Genomic DNA, 15,581 nt, shown 5'->3' with positions numbered 1-15,581 from the left:
CCCTTGAAACTTTCAAACTGGTGTATGTCATGAAGGAATTTTTGTAACAAAAAATGGATGACATATACTTTGATCAGCTCATCAAGGTCTATCGATTGTCATTGAAAAAAAAATTCTATCTGTCTTAGTTCAAAAGTTGACTTTTTTGTCGGAGGCCAACTTTCTAACACCACCACTTAGAAAGGAGCAAAGGATAAGCTCTAATTTCTTTAGCAATGAGAGAACTTTTAAAGTTTAAGAGGTATATCTGATACCATTTCTCTATTGCAATCCCAAGTAGAAAAAAAAGAATGGTAAAGTCAGCTGAAATCACGAACAGAAATGGCTAGAAACAATAGATGGCAGCACTTTCGGACCCGTGGGAAAATCGCACTTTTTCGTTTCTGTAAATTTTTCTATTTATCACTCAAAGAAGATATATTGGCTGTGGGTCCGGGGAACTACCGCATATATTTAACACTTATAGATTTTAGTCCATCTTCAATTTGAAACTGGTGCCTGCCTGCTTGCCTGCTAGAACGGAGCTTTCCACTCGAAAGCAGAAACATGGTTTGATGAAACGAAAGCTTGGCTGCACAACTTCAGATACTCCTCTCTGACATAGGCTATATAACTCCACTTCACTTCGCACACCATAGGCTCTGGCTCGAGGACAAGCAAAAACCATCCTTTTTGGCCCCAGGCAAGAGTTCTACGGAGCTTTCCAAAATGTAATGTCATATTCATCAATCCGGCCTGAGGTCCACACTTTCCGTAAAAACCGCACAGGTTAGACCCTTACCAGTTTCCAGGAATAAGCTGAGATCGGCGGCATAGGAAAAAAAAAACAAAAAAAAACCGGGACAAAACCAAAGTGTTGCTCTCGCAACACAATTAGTTGAAAAAAGTATGAACATGATAACCAGAAGCTTCGTCATCAATCCACCCGACAGTGATGAGAGTGTATCTTCACTTGTTGTTTACGCTAAAGTTTGACTGTTTGTCCCAATTTTTTAAGAACGGCTCCTGAAACACACGGGCTATTTAATTAGAAAAGGAAGATTTTTAAAAATGCGAAGAGCTTTAGCGTGAAGAGCAAGGTATTGAGGTAACCCTTTCATATACGGAATACCAGAGGTATTTTGCTTTAAATAACAACTAAATGAGACAGAAAATAACCAGGGAAATACGAAAACTCTTTTTGTTTATTGCTCAGAGTTTGTAACTAATTTTACAAAATAATCCGATTCACTGTTTGAATCAGATCATTGCACCTTTCTCAGATCTTATTCTGGACTGAAAACAGAACATCGACGAATCGTTCAGTTTGTTTGAATCTTTTGCCTAAATGTCTTGGTACGTCTAATTCGACAGCCAGTCAACTTGAATAGTATCACGCAAACCCAGTGTCACATGACAGCAAATTAAATGTCTCATAGATATGTCCACATTGACATCCAACTAACTTATTATGTTATCAACACGTGATTGCTGTTAAAGCTCTGAACCTTCCATATGCTGATTAAAGCATTTTGTTGTTAATTGACTGCGAGAAAACACCTCATTTGTAGCTTCATTTTGTATAAATCAATTACACACAAATGAGTCAGGTGCGACTGAAGGGGATAATGTAGCTACAGATTTGAATGGCACTGAAGTTAAGCCTTGTGATAAGTTGACATGTTTTGGTCTCCTAATTAGTGAGAATCTTCACAAAACTAAGTTACTAATGTTGGAAAATATGGAGAATAAAACCCGTCGTTTTTATGGCACGGTAACTAACTAAACTATCAAACAACTCACCACAGCACAAAGCTGCCTGCGGCCAACACAGCTACACACGCTCTTCTTTCATCCTTATCTATTCAACGGCTCCCTCTTTACACCCTCCCAAGAAGTTCCCATTTCCCTTAAATTTTTCTTTATGACATCCTTCCACCCCAAAAGCGGACGACCCGCCCTCCGTTCAGCCCTAGACGGTTGACCGGAAAGAAAAATCTTGGGCAATCTCTCATCCTTCATCCACAAAACGTGTCCTAGCCGTTGGGATTAAACCACACTTTTCGTACAGCCTACTGTTTGAAATACGGTCAGTCAGCCGGGTACTCAGAACAATCCGTAAGCAATTTCGGTGCTGAGTGCTGATTTTCTTTTATTTGTTTTCATTGTACTTCATCTTTTCCTTTTTGTAAATTTGGATTAGAAATAAATACATACATACATATTGCCAAATATCATACCTAGTCATACAGACAAACATTTCGATGTAATTAAGTGAAGAAAATCAAGACTCTGATTAATCATTTAAATAAAAAGAAACTTTTACTGGCTGAACAAACCAAGCAACTGAAAATTTATGGGATTGAAACTAATCCCTTTGTATCTTAAATGTTTTGTGAATTTGCATAGAAAAAAAATGAAGTCAAGCATCAGCATAAAGATTTTTTTTTCAATAAAGTAAAAAAAAAAGAATTAGACTGAAAGAGGGCAGAAAAAATAAATGAATTAAAAGTAGAAAGTACAAGCGGCAGGAAATAATAGCTGAAATTACAATTTTATTCAAAATTGCATTAATATTCTACTGTTCACTTCCAAAAAATGACAGCAGAAAAAGGAAACAATTTTCATCTCATACGAAGCAGCGTAGTCTAACAACTTCAGTGGCGTAAATTAGGAGGGGGTCATTCTCCCCTGACAAAGGAATACCTCTTTGTAATGTGCTCAAAAGATTTGGTCTCTGCATATCATGGGAAAAATTTAACTGCTCTTCAACAAGATAATCATCATTAACAATACACTTGAAAAAATATAGTACACGCATGACAACAATCGTTACCAATAGTATTATTAAACATAACTATAATCACTATATAACTTATTATAATTATAAGATATTATTATAAATAATTATATAATAATTGTGACTGCAATAGGATTGTTAAAAAACATAATTGTAGTACATGGGTAATAACAATCGTTAAAAATAGGAATCAGCAATAAAACAACATAAAGAACACTATCAAGTACTTACTGACAAGTAACACCCTTCTGATTTCCTTCCTTTAGGGTCAATATAACAGCCAATTGGAAAGCCCCTGTTGCAGTACTGTCTATTTGACTCTATGTTATAACACCATGTGACAGGCATATTGTCTATAAAAGAAAGCAACGACATATTAAATTCACGGGAAAACATTAAAACCAGTTCAAACTCGAAAAGAACCATGAAGGGATAATAAATTCATTCTAAAAAGGATAAAAAAAGAGGAAAAATTTCGAGGCGACAACAGTTCGAGCTTTGATTCAGGCGTGGATAAAGGAGCAAGGACTTGGGTCTAGGTTTTTTTTCGGATCGGGGTGCGTTTACAAAAGTATTTTTTCGAGAGGGGGAGGGTACAGAAAAACTATAAGAGCGCATCAAAAATGTGTTTATATTCATTTTTGCTATATTTTTACGAGTTGGGAAAACATTTCAAGGGGGTCAAAAATGTAACCCCTTCCTCTAGATACAGCCTTGCTTGGGTCTACAGCCCTTCCCCTCCCCTGATACCTCGAGACTCCTAAGAAAATTAAATCGTTATTTTTTTTTCTTTTCTGTGTAATTCAATTATTTTGGGTCATTTCAGGAATTTCAGCCCAGTCCCCATGAAAAAAAACAACACTAGGTATGTGATTGTCTCACGGTTTGAAGATCCACAAGAGAATCTTTCGACCATTCCATACTTTGTCCTATTAATTTAGACTTCAATCAATTGGCTTACGTAAAAAGACTGCATCAATGATAGTTTGAAATCTTTGGAATAGAAATATGTAGATCATAGAGCCAAATGAGAGGAAACTTACAGGGCTAAAGGGTTATAATCAGTACCAAATTCATCTTTTCATTACATTGCCATATTTGAGATGCCAATTCAGATATCGATATAAACGGACGCTCTCCAGTAGCACACTTTATTTTACCGCCCACCTCGCTACTGAATGCTCTCCGGAAACAGCCCGCCAACAATCCGAAATATTAAGAAAAGTGAATACGTGTGAGCTACACTTCAAATATCATATCCTGTCTGAATCATCCTAAATCCGTAAGACGCGCTCAAGTCACGCCTACTACTCAAAACCTGGTTATGTGCACCAAGCTAGAACTTTCATGTTTATGAAAAACTTTATTTTTTTATAATATTGATTCCAAATATATAAAATTCACTAAGTTTAGTGTTACGGATCAAAACCTATGAGCCTGAGAAAATGGTATGATTTCCGATAAAAATGGGAAATATCTCCTAAAAGTCAAAGAATCTTAATGAAAATCAAAACATAAGGTTCGGAATATCCGAGAACCCTAGTGCAAAAATCCATCTGCAAAAATGTGGAATTCTATATTTTTTGCAAGAAGAAAGATCATGGATGCGTGTTTATTTGTTGTTGTTTTTTTCCAAGGGTGATCGCATCGAACCAATAGTCCTAGGATATCGAAAAAAAGGCTCATTCAAAGAAAAATTAAAAGCTCTAATGCCCTTTTTAAGAACCGAAGACATTGGCGGGAAAAAAGATGAAATATGATAAAACTTCCCTACATTTCCATTATTATTCTTATACAAATTGAAAGAATTAAATTTTTGTTTTACTTTTATTTCTCTCTGTCTCTCTTATTTTTCTCTCTTTCTTTATTTCTCTCCCTCTCTGTGGCAAGCTAGTAAGAGTTGATGTCGAGTTTTAAATTTTCGCAAATTTTAGCCAGGTGTTTCAAAAATCACCTTTATATAATTTTTTTTTTTCATATTAAGGCTATTCAGGAATAACCAGAGACAGCAAATATGCAAACAGCCAATCCTGGCTTTTCCTCCTTAGCGGAAAAATATGCGATATTTAGGAGGATGGGTCCTTTGTCGAGGTTCGTCAAAAATATACAGATTATGAAGCCTATTGTGAAATTTATTGGAACCATAGGCAAGATTCCCACCTTTCTAGAATAAAATACAGCTAAGAAGATTTTGTTCTTTTATGTTCTTGTAAGTGTATAATTTGGGCGGGCTTGGGCTCATAATGCCCCCCCCCCCTTCCGCAAAATATTTTAAGGACTTATTGTCATTCTAACCAGAATGGTAATGGTCAAATTTCGTTTGATGCCGGCAAAAATATAGCGTTAGTCTCCTTTAAGGCGTTAGAACATTAGAAAAAACAAATACGTAAATATTCTTTTACCTCCAAAGGCATCAAAAAGCTTTTTTGCCAAAAGATAAATTGAAATTTATTGAGGCCAAAGTGGAAGTGTTGGTTGTAATGACACAGAAAGTCATCCTGGAATCGTTATAAAATATGGTATGACTTCCTACATTTCAATTTTCATTCTTATACAAATTCTTGAAAGCCATAAGTTTTTTTTTACTGTTTTAGTGCATTTGGAGATAGGAAACGCCAGCCGATTTTGATATGAAAAACACATCACACTAACCTCTTTTTCAAACAGGTATTTAAGCTTCTAAAAATTTGTAATGAAGGTAAATAAAAAAGTAAAAAAGGCACTAAATCTTAAAAATCGGGATCAATCCTTTCTATAGTTTTCGTAGAGCGTGACACGGTCACGACGGAGAGGGGTATTTTGCTGTGCAGTGTCACAAAAAGGCGGTGCCTGAGAAGTGCACACCGGGTGACAAAGATTGAACAGTCTATTTTGGACCAAAAACTAGATGCACTACAGAATGGATGCGCTACCGAAAATGATTGCATACTGAAAACTTTTCAGGGCTTACCAACAATCCAATGATGTTGATAGTTCTTTTTAATGCCTTCAAGCAGAAAATCCAACTTGCGTTTACTATCCTTGTCGTTGACATCGTACTCTTTAGTGCAGACTTGAGAGCAGCTCGCATCTTCAAGAAATTTCAACTGAAAGGTATAAAGTTCAATTAATCAATTGTCATTGCTAGAACGACATAATCAAAATACATTTTCTGACGAGAGTGCTGTTATTTTGGCTACTTGACAAGATTGCAATTACTCCGGCGTAATTTCATAATTTCAAAGAAATAAAATTATTCGTAATTTCTTGACAAAAAATTTCCACACATTGAAAATTAATACAAACTTAAAAAGGAGAACTATCTCATATAATAAAATGCTACAATATATAAGAGTACTATATTGCGGGAACAACACTTCGCTTTTATATTTTCTTTAAGTGGGTTTATGGGCTTATTTTTATACCTCCAATCATAGAGTAAAATACAAAGAGATTCAATCATCAGAATTTACACACCCAGAAATACTAAAGGGTCAGACTTGGGCCCAATTAAAAGACCACGGAGGCGACGGGTAAACGGACGGTTTACCATGGCATACTAGGCAGAAATCTGGGATTCAGCATTTTTTATAGATTCCCCCAGGATTGAAATTATTGCTTGGAAGTGACACACTTTTGAAATGCTGAGACTATGCGGCCATTGCAGCTTAACTCCATGTAACTCGACTCAATTCAATTCAAACCTCATGCATCACAGCCTCCATTCAAGTCAAACCCAAGCAAATCAACTCCAGTTAATTCAACCTTGTTTAACTTCAGCCCACACCAATACACTTCAACCACTATGCATCTAACTAAACGCCTCCTGCCCACATCCATCTTAACCCTCATTTAAATCAACCCCATTGAACTCGACGAAATTTAGCTTAGCCTCATTCAGCTTAGGTTAGAACCCAACCCTCGAGCATGGTTAGGTAGCTCAGATTAGTTAAATGAAGAATGAGATGAATGGGGTAGGTTTAGGTTGGCTTGTATTAGGTTGAATTGAAAAGAGACTAAATTAACGGGGGTTAGGGGAATGAGGGTTAAAATGAACGGGAATGAATTGCATGGAATTCAGTTGAATGGGGGTTGAGTTAAACTGGGCTTAAACTTAATGGGAGAGGGGTTAGTTGGATCTCCGTCTGATCCAATTCTGTAGAAGGAGTTGAGGGGTATGACTGTCTTCATAAACCAATTACTGGGCGGGCTGGCGGGATTTTGTTATGAAAAAACTCGATCAACAACTAGAGTTATAGCCATGGAAATTTGATGGGCTTAGTACATGGTTAGTAGCCAGGATTTTTGTTGAGTCTTTAGAGGGCTGTAGCCCAATCAGAGGGAAATCGTTTCTTACATTGCTTCACATCTGTGACTCAAGAGTTATTATTACCTAACGGTTCAGGAGGACTTTGCACCAGAAGTTTAGTTGCAAATCGGCCCTGGAATGTTAGTCCCTTGCCTTTGCAAATTTGTATACCGAAAGCCCATATTCAACTTCAATGCACCCTCCTACTCCTAGACTATTCACTTCCAAATAAATTGATACATCCCAGACATTTTTTGACATTGGGCATTTAAAGAGAAAATGTTTTTTCTATTTACTATTGAATTCAAAGAAACCGTAATTGCCGAACTTGGGTTTATAACCATATGCTGCTTTAAAGGCACTAACACCTGTTTTGGCGCATTAATAATAAAACCATCTATTAGATTCTACAGCAGAGCCCTCTGCGTATTATGATGATTTTAAATATAAAAAGTTCACTAATCTTTTCTTTACCCATCAAAAGTTGTGTTAAGTCGGGCAAACCGAACCTTACCACAATCAATTTGATAGGAAATTAGCCTTAAGATAAAGACATAACCAGAAGAATGGGGGTAGGGTTCTGGAGCTATTTTCAAGTGGGCTTAAGGTCTATTGCAAAAAGTTCGTGATTTCCCTTCTCTTTAGTCTTAAGAGCTAATGACAGTAAATGTGGCATGTTCTAAGAGTGTTATTTTTTATTACAAAAAAAAGAAATATGCACATAAAAATTAAAATAAGATCGTGGCATTCGCTCCACTGATTTACTCATGCTCTCCTTTATTTTCTTCCATTTCTCTTTATCTGTTTTCTATTATGTCTTATTTTATTATCTGTAAAAGAACAAAGAATAATCTTTATTTTATTATGCTTATCCTTATTTCATTCACTTCACTGGTTTTCTCGTACTCCCTTTATTTTCTTCCATTTCTCTTCATCCTTTTTTATTCCATGTCTCTTTATCTTTTTTCTATTATGTCTTATTTTGTTTCATTCAGTTTATTTTTTCTTGGTTTTTCGTCCTCTAGTCTCTTCTCTCCTTGTCTCTCCCCTCCTCTTCTCTCTTTCTCCTGCATACCCTCTCATCTTCTATCCCTTTCTCATTATTTTTATTAAATTCTGTAAATGGAAAGGCAGTGTGGTCTAAGACATTATTTGGCATAAGAAATATAAAGAGCCAACTCAGAAGAACCCCTAAAGAGGTATTTTTATAAAAGTCCAGGTGACTTTTTGAAAATTTTTTAGACCCCACTATTTTTCCATTTACAGAATTTAATAAATGGAAATATAAAGAAAAACCGGCATAATATTTAAACAAAGTAGAGGAAAAAATGAAAAAAACTTTAAATAATAAAAATCCAAATATTTGATTTCATGTCCGGGAGCATTTATCAACTGGGAAAAATGAGTAAAGCTAAATTAAACACAACATATAAAGAAAAATATATCCAAATATCACTGCAAATAGCCTTAATAAGCAATACAAATATGGCAAACATATTGTCGTTATTTTCCTTTATTTGTTATGTTTAATTTAGCTTCACTCATATTTTCCCCGATGATAAAGACCCTCGGATGTGGAGTCAAAATATTCTGATTTTTATTATTTAAGGTGCATTGTTTTTTTCTATTTTGTTCCACTTCTTTGTTTAAATACTTCGTTTATAGGCCTATACCCATTTTTCCCTCTATATTTTCATTCATTAAATTATGTATGCATTTTTACCAATCAGCAGACTACCGGTTAAGAAAGAAAACGGGCGATAGAAATTTCTAAACAGTTCGAACTTCTTTTGTATCAGTACTAATTATATAATGTTCTATGAAGAAGCAAGGCCATTAATAATACTTGTAACGATGGTAGTTGTTTATATCATACAACTTTTTCAAAAAAATAAAAAAATAAAAGTACCGAAAGAATCTTTTCGGTGGATCTAAGACGAATAAAATTATATTTTAAGCTGTTTAATCTCCATCATCAAAGAGCGACAACATACCTTAAAACGAGCAGTAAAACCCCTTTATAAGAGGAGGATTGCATATCTGCTCAAATCCTTCCCTTTTAATGCTTAAATGTAATCTGCTTTTGCCGAAAAAAAACCTGGTAGGCAAATTTGTTCCCAATATTAAATTCCAGATTGCTTTCCCAGTCCATAATTACTTTGAAACGTTCATACGATTGTCTAATAAAATATGAAAAAAATATAAAACAACTCTTTTAATCTGGTTCGTTTTTTATTATTAGACAACAGGCAGAGACAACTTGCCTTTGCAAAAAAAAAAAAAAAAAAAAAAAAAAAAAAAAAAAAAAAAAAAAAAAAAAAAAAACTGTTAGGGAAAAATTGTTTCAAGCCTAAAATACAAGTTTGAAATTGCTTTGAGCCTTAAATAATGTATGCAACCTTTGATACAAAACTTTTATACTTGGCAAAACAACTTACGGAAATGCCAAAAAAAAAATTCTAGTACTATTAAACAAAAAATATTAAGTCAGGTTAGATTTTTTTATTACTAGAAAACAGACAGAAAACAACTTGCCTTTGAAAAAAAAAAACAATAGAATAATTTCTATTGGTCATTTAGCTGAATCTTCTATATTATAAAATTTCAACTGTTTCAAAATTTCTGGAACTATTTTATTTTTGTATAAGAGAAAAGCAATGTGGCTTTGATAGTGACTTTTATGCAATAATTAGTTCATTTAGTTCGTTTGTGTAATAATATGCCATGTTCATTTCCAGCTCAATGTCAATCACTTTCATCTTAGGTGTTGTTACAAATTAGCCGTAACTTAAATTTTATAATAATAAATTATTATTAAACTTAAAATTTGCCTTTGCAAAAAAAAAAAATGATAGACAAAAGTTGATTCCAGCCTAAAATACAAGTCCAAAATAATTTCGAACCTTTAATAATGTACGCAACCTTTGATACAAGACTTTTGTATTACAAAGGGTGGAAAAAACTTCAAAAATTGAAACATAATTTTTACACTTGACAAAACAGCATACGGAAAATATAATGCAAAAAAAAAATTTTCTAGCCTACACCATCATCCTATTAAAAAGAAATCTATTAACTCAGGTTAGTTTTTTTTTTATTATTATTAGAAAACAGACAGAAAACAACTTACCTTTGAAAAAAAAACAGCAATAGAATAATTTATATTGGTTAAAATTTCAACTGTTTAAAAATTTCTGGAGCTATTTATTTTTGTACAAGGCAAAAGTAATGTGGCTTTGATAGTAACTTTTATGCAATAACTAGTTCATTCGGTTCGTTTATGTAATAATATTCCATGTTCATTTCCAGCTCAATGTCTATCACTTAAATCGTAGGCGTTGTTAAAAATTAGCGGAAACTTAAATTTTTAAATTATTATTAAACTTAAAATTTGCCTCTGCAAAAAAAAAAAAAAAAAAAAAAAAAAAAAAAAAAAAAAAAAAAAAAAAAAAAAAAAAAAAAAAACAGAGACAAAAAAAGACAGACAAAAGTTGATTCCAGCCTAAAATACAAGTCCAAAATCATTTCGAACCTTTAATAATGTACGCAACCTTTGAAGGGGGCATTTCGGACCTTTGTACGCAAGACTTTTGTATTACAAAAGATAAAAAAACTTCAAAATTGAAACATAATTTTTTACACTTGGCAAAACAGAATATGGAAAATATAATGTCGACAATTTCTTTACACCATAATCCCATTTTTGAAATAAAACAAACTCGTTTTACTCAGATTAGTCTGATTTTCCTTTTAAATTCGAAAACAAACTGAGAGTAACTTGTAGTGCATGCACACGTCAGTTTCAGGTTTATCAACTACAAAATGACGCCTGTAACAAGAGCCAAAACAAGTCCAGAAAAAATGGTGAATGGTTACGATAAGGACAATGAACTTTAAATTAGTTAAATTTTGTCATCAGCAAAATTTCGTCAGTGTTTGATTTGTAGGCTAATAAAAGGCCTTTTCTCGAGACAAGCCGTGTTTGAGCGACAAAAGTGTCCGACGCGAGAAACCAATGGAAAGCCCAGCTGACTAGTGAAAATCATACCGGTCGCGAATAACAAGTAAAAAAGCAAGTTATTTAAAAATCGACAACGCTTTCATTGTCAAAAATCAAATTTTATGTTTAAACTCGTGTTAATAATTAGTGCTAGTCATTATCTTACAATACTTTCAAAAATACTGTTCATTTCTTGAAGTAATTGATAATAACAAGTAGAAAAGATTCAAACATGGGAATTTCATTAAAGCCATGAGAATAATCATTTGAATATAGTGCCAAAAAGAAAACACCAGCTAGAGATACGTTCCATTAATGAGCTCAATTCGCTTTTTAAATCTCTCCAACCGCTGTCTTGTCACAAATACCGGTATGTCACCTTTCGCCTAGTCGCGAATATTAGAAACAAGGGAAAGCAAAGCTGGCTTCACGTTGCAACTCACGACAGAAGGTCTGAAGCCTATTTGAGGATGGTTATCTTGACTGTTCAATCTCAAAACAGGGTATATGCATTTTTTGTACATTTATTGCACGATAAAAACTACAATTACGACTAAAGATTAGGATATACTATTAAGAACACTACAGAGGCAACTTTCCTATCACCATTTACCAAGCAATAATCTTTACTATACTACGAATCAGAAAAGTTAAAAAAGGGATATATCGAGTATTCAATATCAAAGCAGACCGGGTCCATGGTTTTTCACGGAAGCTAGAGACCCCACTGCAAACAATTTTAATACAAATAACGGTACTTACGAGCTATCCCGACCACACTTAATTTCTTGATCTGAGTAAAACCAGTTTCTCTGTCTGCATTCGGAGATAATTAGCTTAACCTGAGTGAGATAAACTACTATACACGTACATTTAAATTAAATATTTAGTATATAGAGCTGGTTAAGTTAGGTATTTAATGTAATGTGTTCTGGGCGGCCTGCTTTCCAAAATTCTCTGTTGCAGTTTCCATAATTTTGGTACTTAAGTATTATGTTGTCATAAGATTTGGTATATTTCATTATGAACAACCAAACTTTACTTCTTGAGTGTGGTCGGCATAACACGTAAGTACCCAAATAACAACTTGAGGATATTAGTTAAACCAATAAACAAAATTTGGCATCAAACGATAAAATACCACTCTTGAGGCATCTCTTCCCTCTGAAACTAACAATTTTACGACAATCCTGTAGTTATAATTTTCATAAAAAGAACAAAAATACTTGTATCATTGGACCAGAAAATACACCATTCACCAAGCCAGAATTATGATATTTCTTAAAAGTTATGGTCAGAACCTCAGGAGGATTTTGTAGCTTATTTGCATACTTACGTTACATTCCACCCTTGCATAGCTGATATGTTGACAAAGGCGATATAGAGGCAATCTAACTGCCTACATGCAATTAGCTCACGCATCCAAAGCCTGAAATCAGCGGCATTTTAAAGTTTTTCCCTAAGAATTGTCTGTGCCTTTGAGACATTAAATAGAAAAAAAGCAAGTTTTTTCAACTGAAAGTAAGGATCAACATTAAATCTTAAACGAACCGAAATTATTATGATATGGAGAGGATTCCCTCTCCACAATACCTCGCTCTTCACTCTAACGATATTTAGAATGTTCAAAAAACTATCTTATTCAAATTTAGCAAACCTTATGTTTAACTTTTTGTTCGCAAAGGATTGGGATACAAAATCATACTTTAGCGAAAAAGAGAGAATTTAAGAGAAGGCACCCCAGCATCCCACCACTGAAAATCCCCCAGAGAAAATTCGCTTCCCAAAAAATGTTTGTTTACTTTCCAATAACAAACGCTATGTGTAAGCAATAGGCTTTTCCGTTTTGAATTAAATGAAAAAAGAACAAGTTTTTTAACTGAAAGTAAGGTACGACACTAAAACTTAAAATGAACGGGAATTATTCCCTACATGAAAAGTGCTGTTCCCTCCTCAGCACCTCGCTCTTCACACTCAAGTTTGACTCTTTGTCACAACTTACTTTTTAAAACAATAAAAACTTTATCGTAAAGAGTGAGGCGTTGAGGAGGGAACAGCCCCTTTTCATATTTCTGTTTGTTGTAAGTTTTACGTTGCTCCTTACTTTCAGTAAAAAAAAAAAAAGAAACTTTTTTTTATTTAATTTCTGAACGTTTTTCATCTAATGCAGGTTCGAATTTTGCTCATCGTACATGAAAAACTAAAACCAAATTTACAAATTAATTTTGGAAGATTTATTCCTTATATGAAGGGTTGCCCCCCCCCTCATTACCTTACTCTTTACGCTAAAGCTATTAGCACTGTTAAAAAGCTTCATATTCTAATTAAATAGCCCCTGTATTTCAGTAAACGCTCTAAAACATTGGGGCAAACAGTCAAACTTTAGTGTAACGAGCAAGGTATTAAGGAGGGCGGCGCTTTTTACGTAAGATGAGGACGACCCTCTCCCACACGGAATGAAAAATGTGTTAGGTACAATTACTCTGCATATTATGAAGTAAGCATTGTTTTCTGACTTCAAACTGTCCAAATACTTTACCCCTCCCCCCATTATGTGCAAATATATAGTCCACATTATATATTTCCCATCTATTCTGTTACTTGTCTCGTGCTAAGCTGAAAGAAACTAACGAAAACACCGGTTTGTTCTCGAGTTTCATACAGTGTAAACTTGAGTGAGTGGCCGCATAATACACAAGTACCAAAATTCTTTCCCCCTACGAAAAAAAACTCAGATAAAATTCCCAAATTTGGAAAGCCTGATTTTCCACGGGGGTATTTACCGTGGCGTATTTTCCACGGGGGGGGGGGGGGGGGGGTTCCGGGTGATATTTTCCGCGGGTTTTATTCCGAGGGGGGTGTAGACGCCTAGAACGATGAGGAGGATAACCCCTTCACATTACCTCGCTCTTCACTCTAACGTTATTTAGAATTTTCAAAAAGCCTCTTATTCTAATTTGACGAACCTTGTGTTTCACTTGTTGTTCGTAAAGGATTGGGATACAAAGTCATACTTTAGCATAAAGAGCAAAGTATTTAAGAGGGGGCATCCCCCACATCCCACCACTGAAAATTCCCAAAGGAATTTGCCTCCCCGAAAAATGTCTGTTTACTTCCCAATAACAAATGCTATGCTTAAGCAATAGGCAATAGGCTTTTCATTTTTGAACTAAATAAAAAAAAAACAGTCTTTTTTAACTGAAAGTAAGGAACAAAACTAAAATTTAAAACAAACAGAAATTATTCTGTTGGGAAAGGGGTTGTTTTCTCTTCAACGCCTCGCTCTTTACGCTATAGTTTAACTCTACTTTCTAAAACTTTATTGAAACTTTAGTGTAAAGAGCGAGGCGTTGAGGAGGGGACAGCCTCTTTTATATATGGAATAATTTCTGTTCGTTTTAAGTTTTAATGTCGCTTCTTACTTTCAGTAAAAAAAAAATTGTCTTTCTATTTTACCGCTTTCTTTACGTTAAAGCTGTTACCACTTTTAAAAAAGCTTCCTGTTCTAATTAAATAGCCCTCGTGTTTCAGTAAACGCTCTTGAAAATTATTCCATCTATCTTCCATCTTGTTAAATTTTAAAATGTCCAGTTTAGTATTCAACTGTTCTACAGTACTTCTACAGTAAGGTTCTCTGGTACCCTGAATTCCCCCCCCCCCTCCTGTTTAAAAAATTACGTAAATTTTCTCAGGCCTGTAAGTTTTGACGGGTAACACTAAACTTTATGAATCTTATATATCTTAAATCAGCATAATAAATTGATTCTTTTGAGGTATCTATTGATATTAAACTCCTTACTTACTTATCGCTCCTTACTTACAGTTCGTTACCGCAAACTGTTTGACTGTTGTCATTGCTATATTTTTTGTATGTACTTTCAGTTGAAAAAACTTAATTTTCTAAATTTAAATTTCTGATTGTTAATCAGATCACACCGGAAGATCCGGCTCCCTCAAGGTAGTTTCAGGCACCATCCCCTGTCCCCACTCTGAACCCACCGATACTCTTTCATAACTAGTGATTGGAAATTTAGAAAAAAATCTTATTATTCTTATTAAACGGCCGTTCTGTTTCAGGAGTCGCTCTTAAAGAATTGCGACAAAAATTCAAAACTTAAGAATAATTAAAAGTATGCGTATACTAAAGTATACGCATACTATATACTAAACTATACTAAAGTATTCGTAATAATATCTGTCCATTTTAAGTTTTGATGTTGCTCCTTACTTTCAGTAAAAAAAAAAAATAGAAAAAAAAATTAATTTTAAACCGTTCTCAAATAATACCGAGAAATCTGGCTCTCCTCCATGAAAAAGTTCCTTTCCCCACAGAAAAATTCCACCGTGGAAAGCTCTTTTCACGTAAAAATACCCCCCCTCTAGGAAAACTCCTCCAAGGCAATCCCATTATAGCTGAAAATTTCACCCAAAAACTTTCTTGCTCAGGTGAATAATGTTTCTTGCGCTCTTTCATTTGAAAAAAGATAAACTTCTAATTGTTTTAAAATCATGCC

The 15,581-nt window shown here is 34.3% G+C and overlaps 1 protein-coding gene across 2 annotated transcripts in view; it reads right to left on the bottom strand.

Moving 5' to 3' along the window:
• Positions 1-15,581, bottom strand: part of LOC136037222 (transmembrane 9 superfamily member 2-like) — a 152,565-nt gene that overhangs the window by 122,761 nt on the left and 14,223 nt on the right. For both annotated transcript variants that reach the window (XM_065719825.1, XM_065719824.1), the window contains exons 4-5: positions 5,730-5,865; positions 3,011-3,132 (exon numbers count right to left, since the gene is read on the bottom strand). In XM_065719825.1, coding sequence (XP_065575897.1) covers positions 3,011-3,132; positions 5,730-5,865 — 258 coding nt within the window. The remainder of the gene's footprint in view (positions 1-3,010; positions 3,133-5,729; positions 5,866-15,581) is intronic.

The sequence above is a fragment of the Artemia franciscana genome, chromosome 16, assembly GCF_032884065.1.
Source record: "Artemia franciscana chromosome 16, ASM3288406v1, whole genome shotgun sequence".
NCBI lineage: Eukaryota > Metazoa > Arthropoda > Branchiopoda > Anostraca > Artemiidae > Artemia > Artemia franciscana.
Note: the sequence above shows the minus strand (reverse complement) of the source record. Positions and strands in the feature narration are given on the sequence as shown.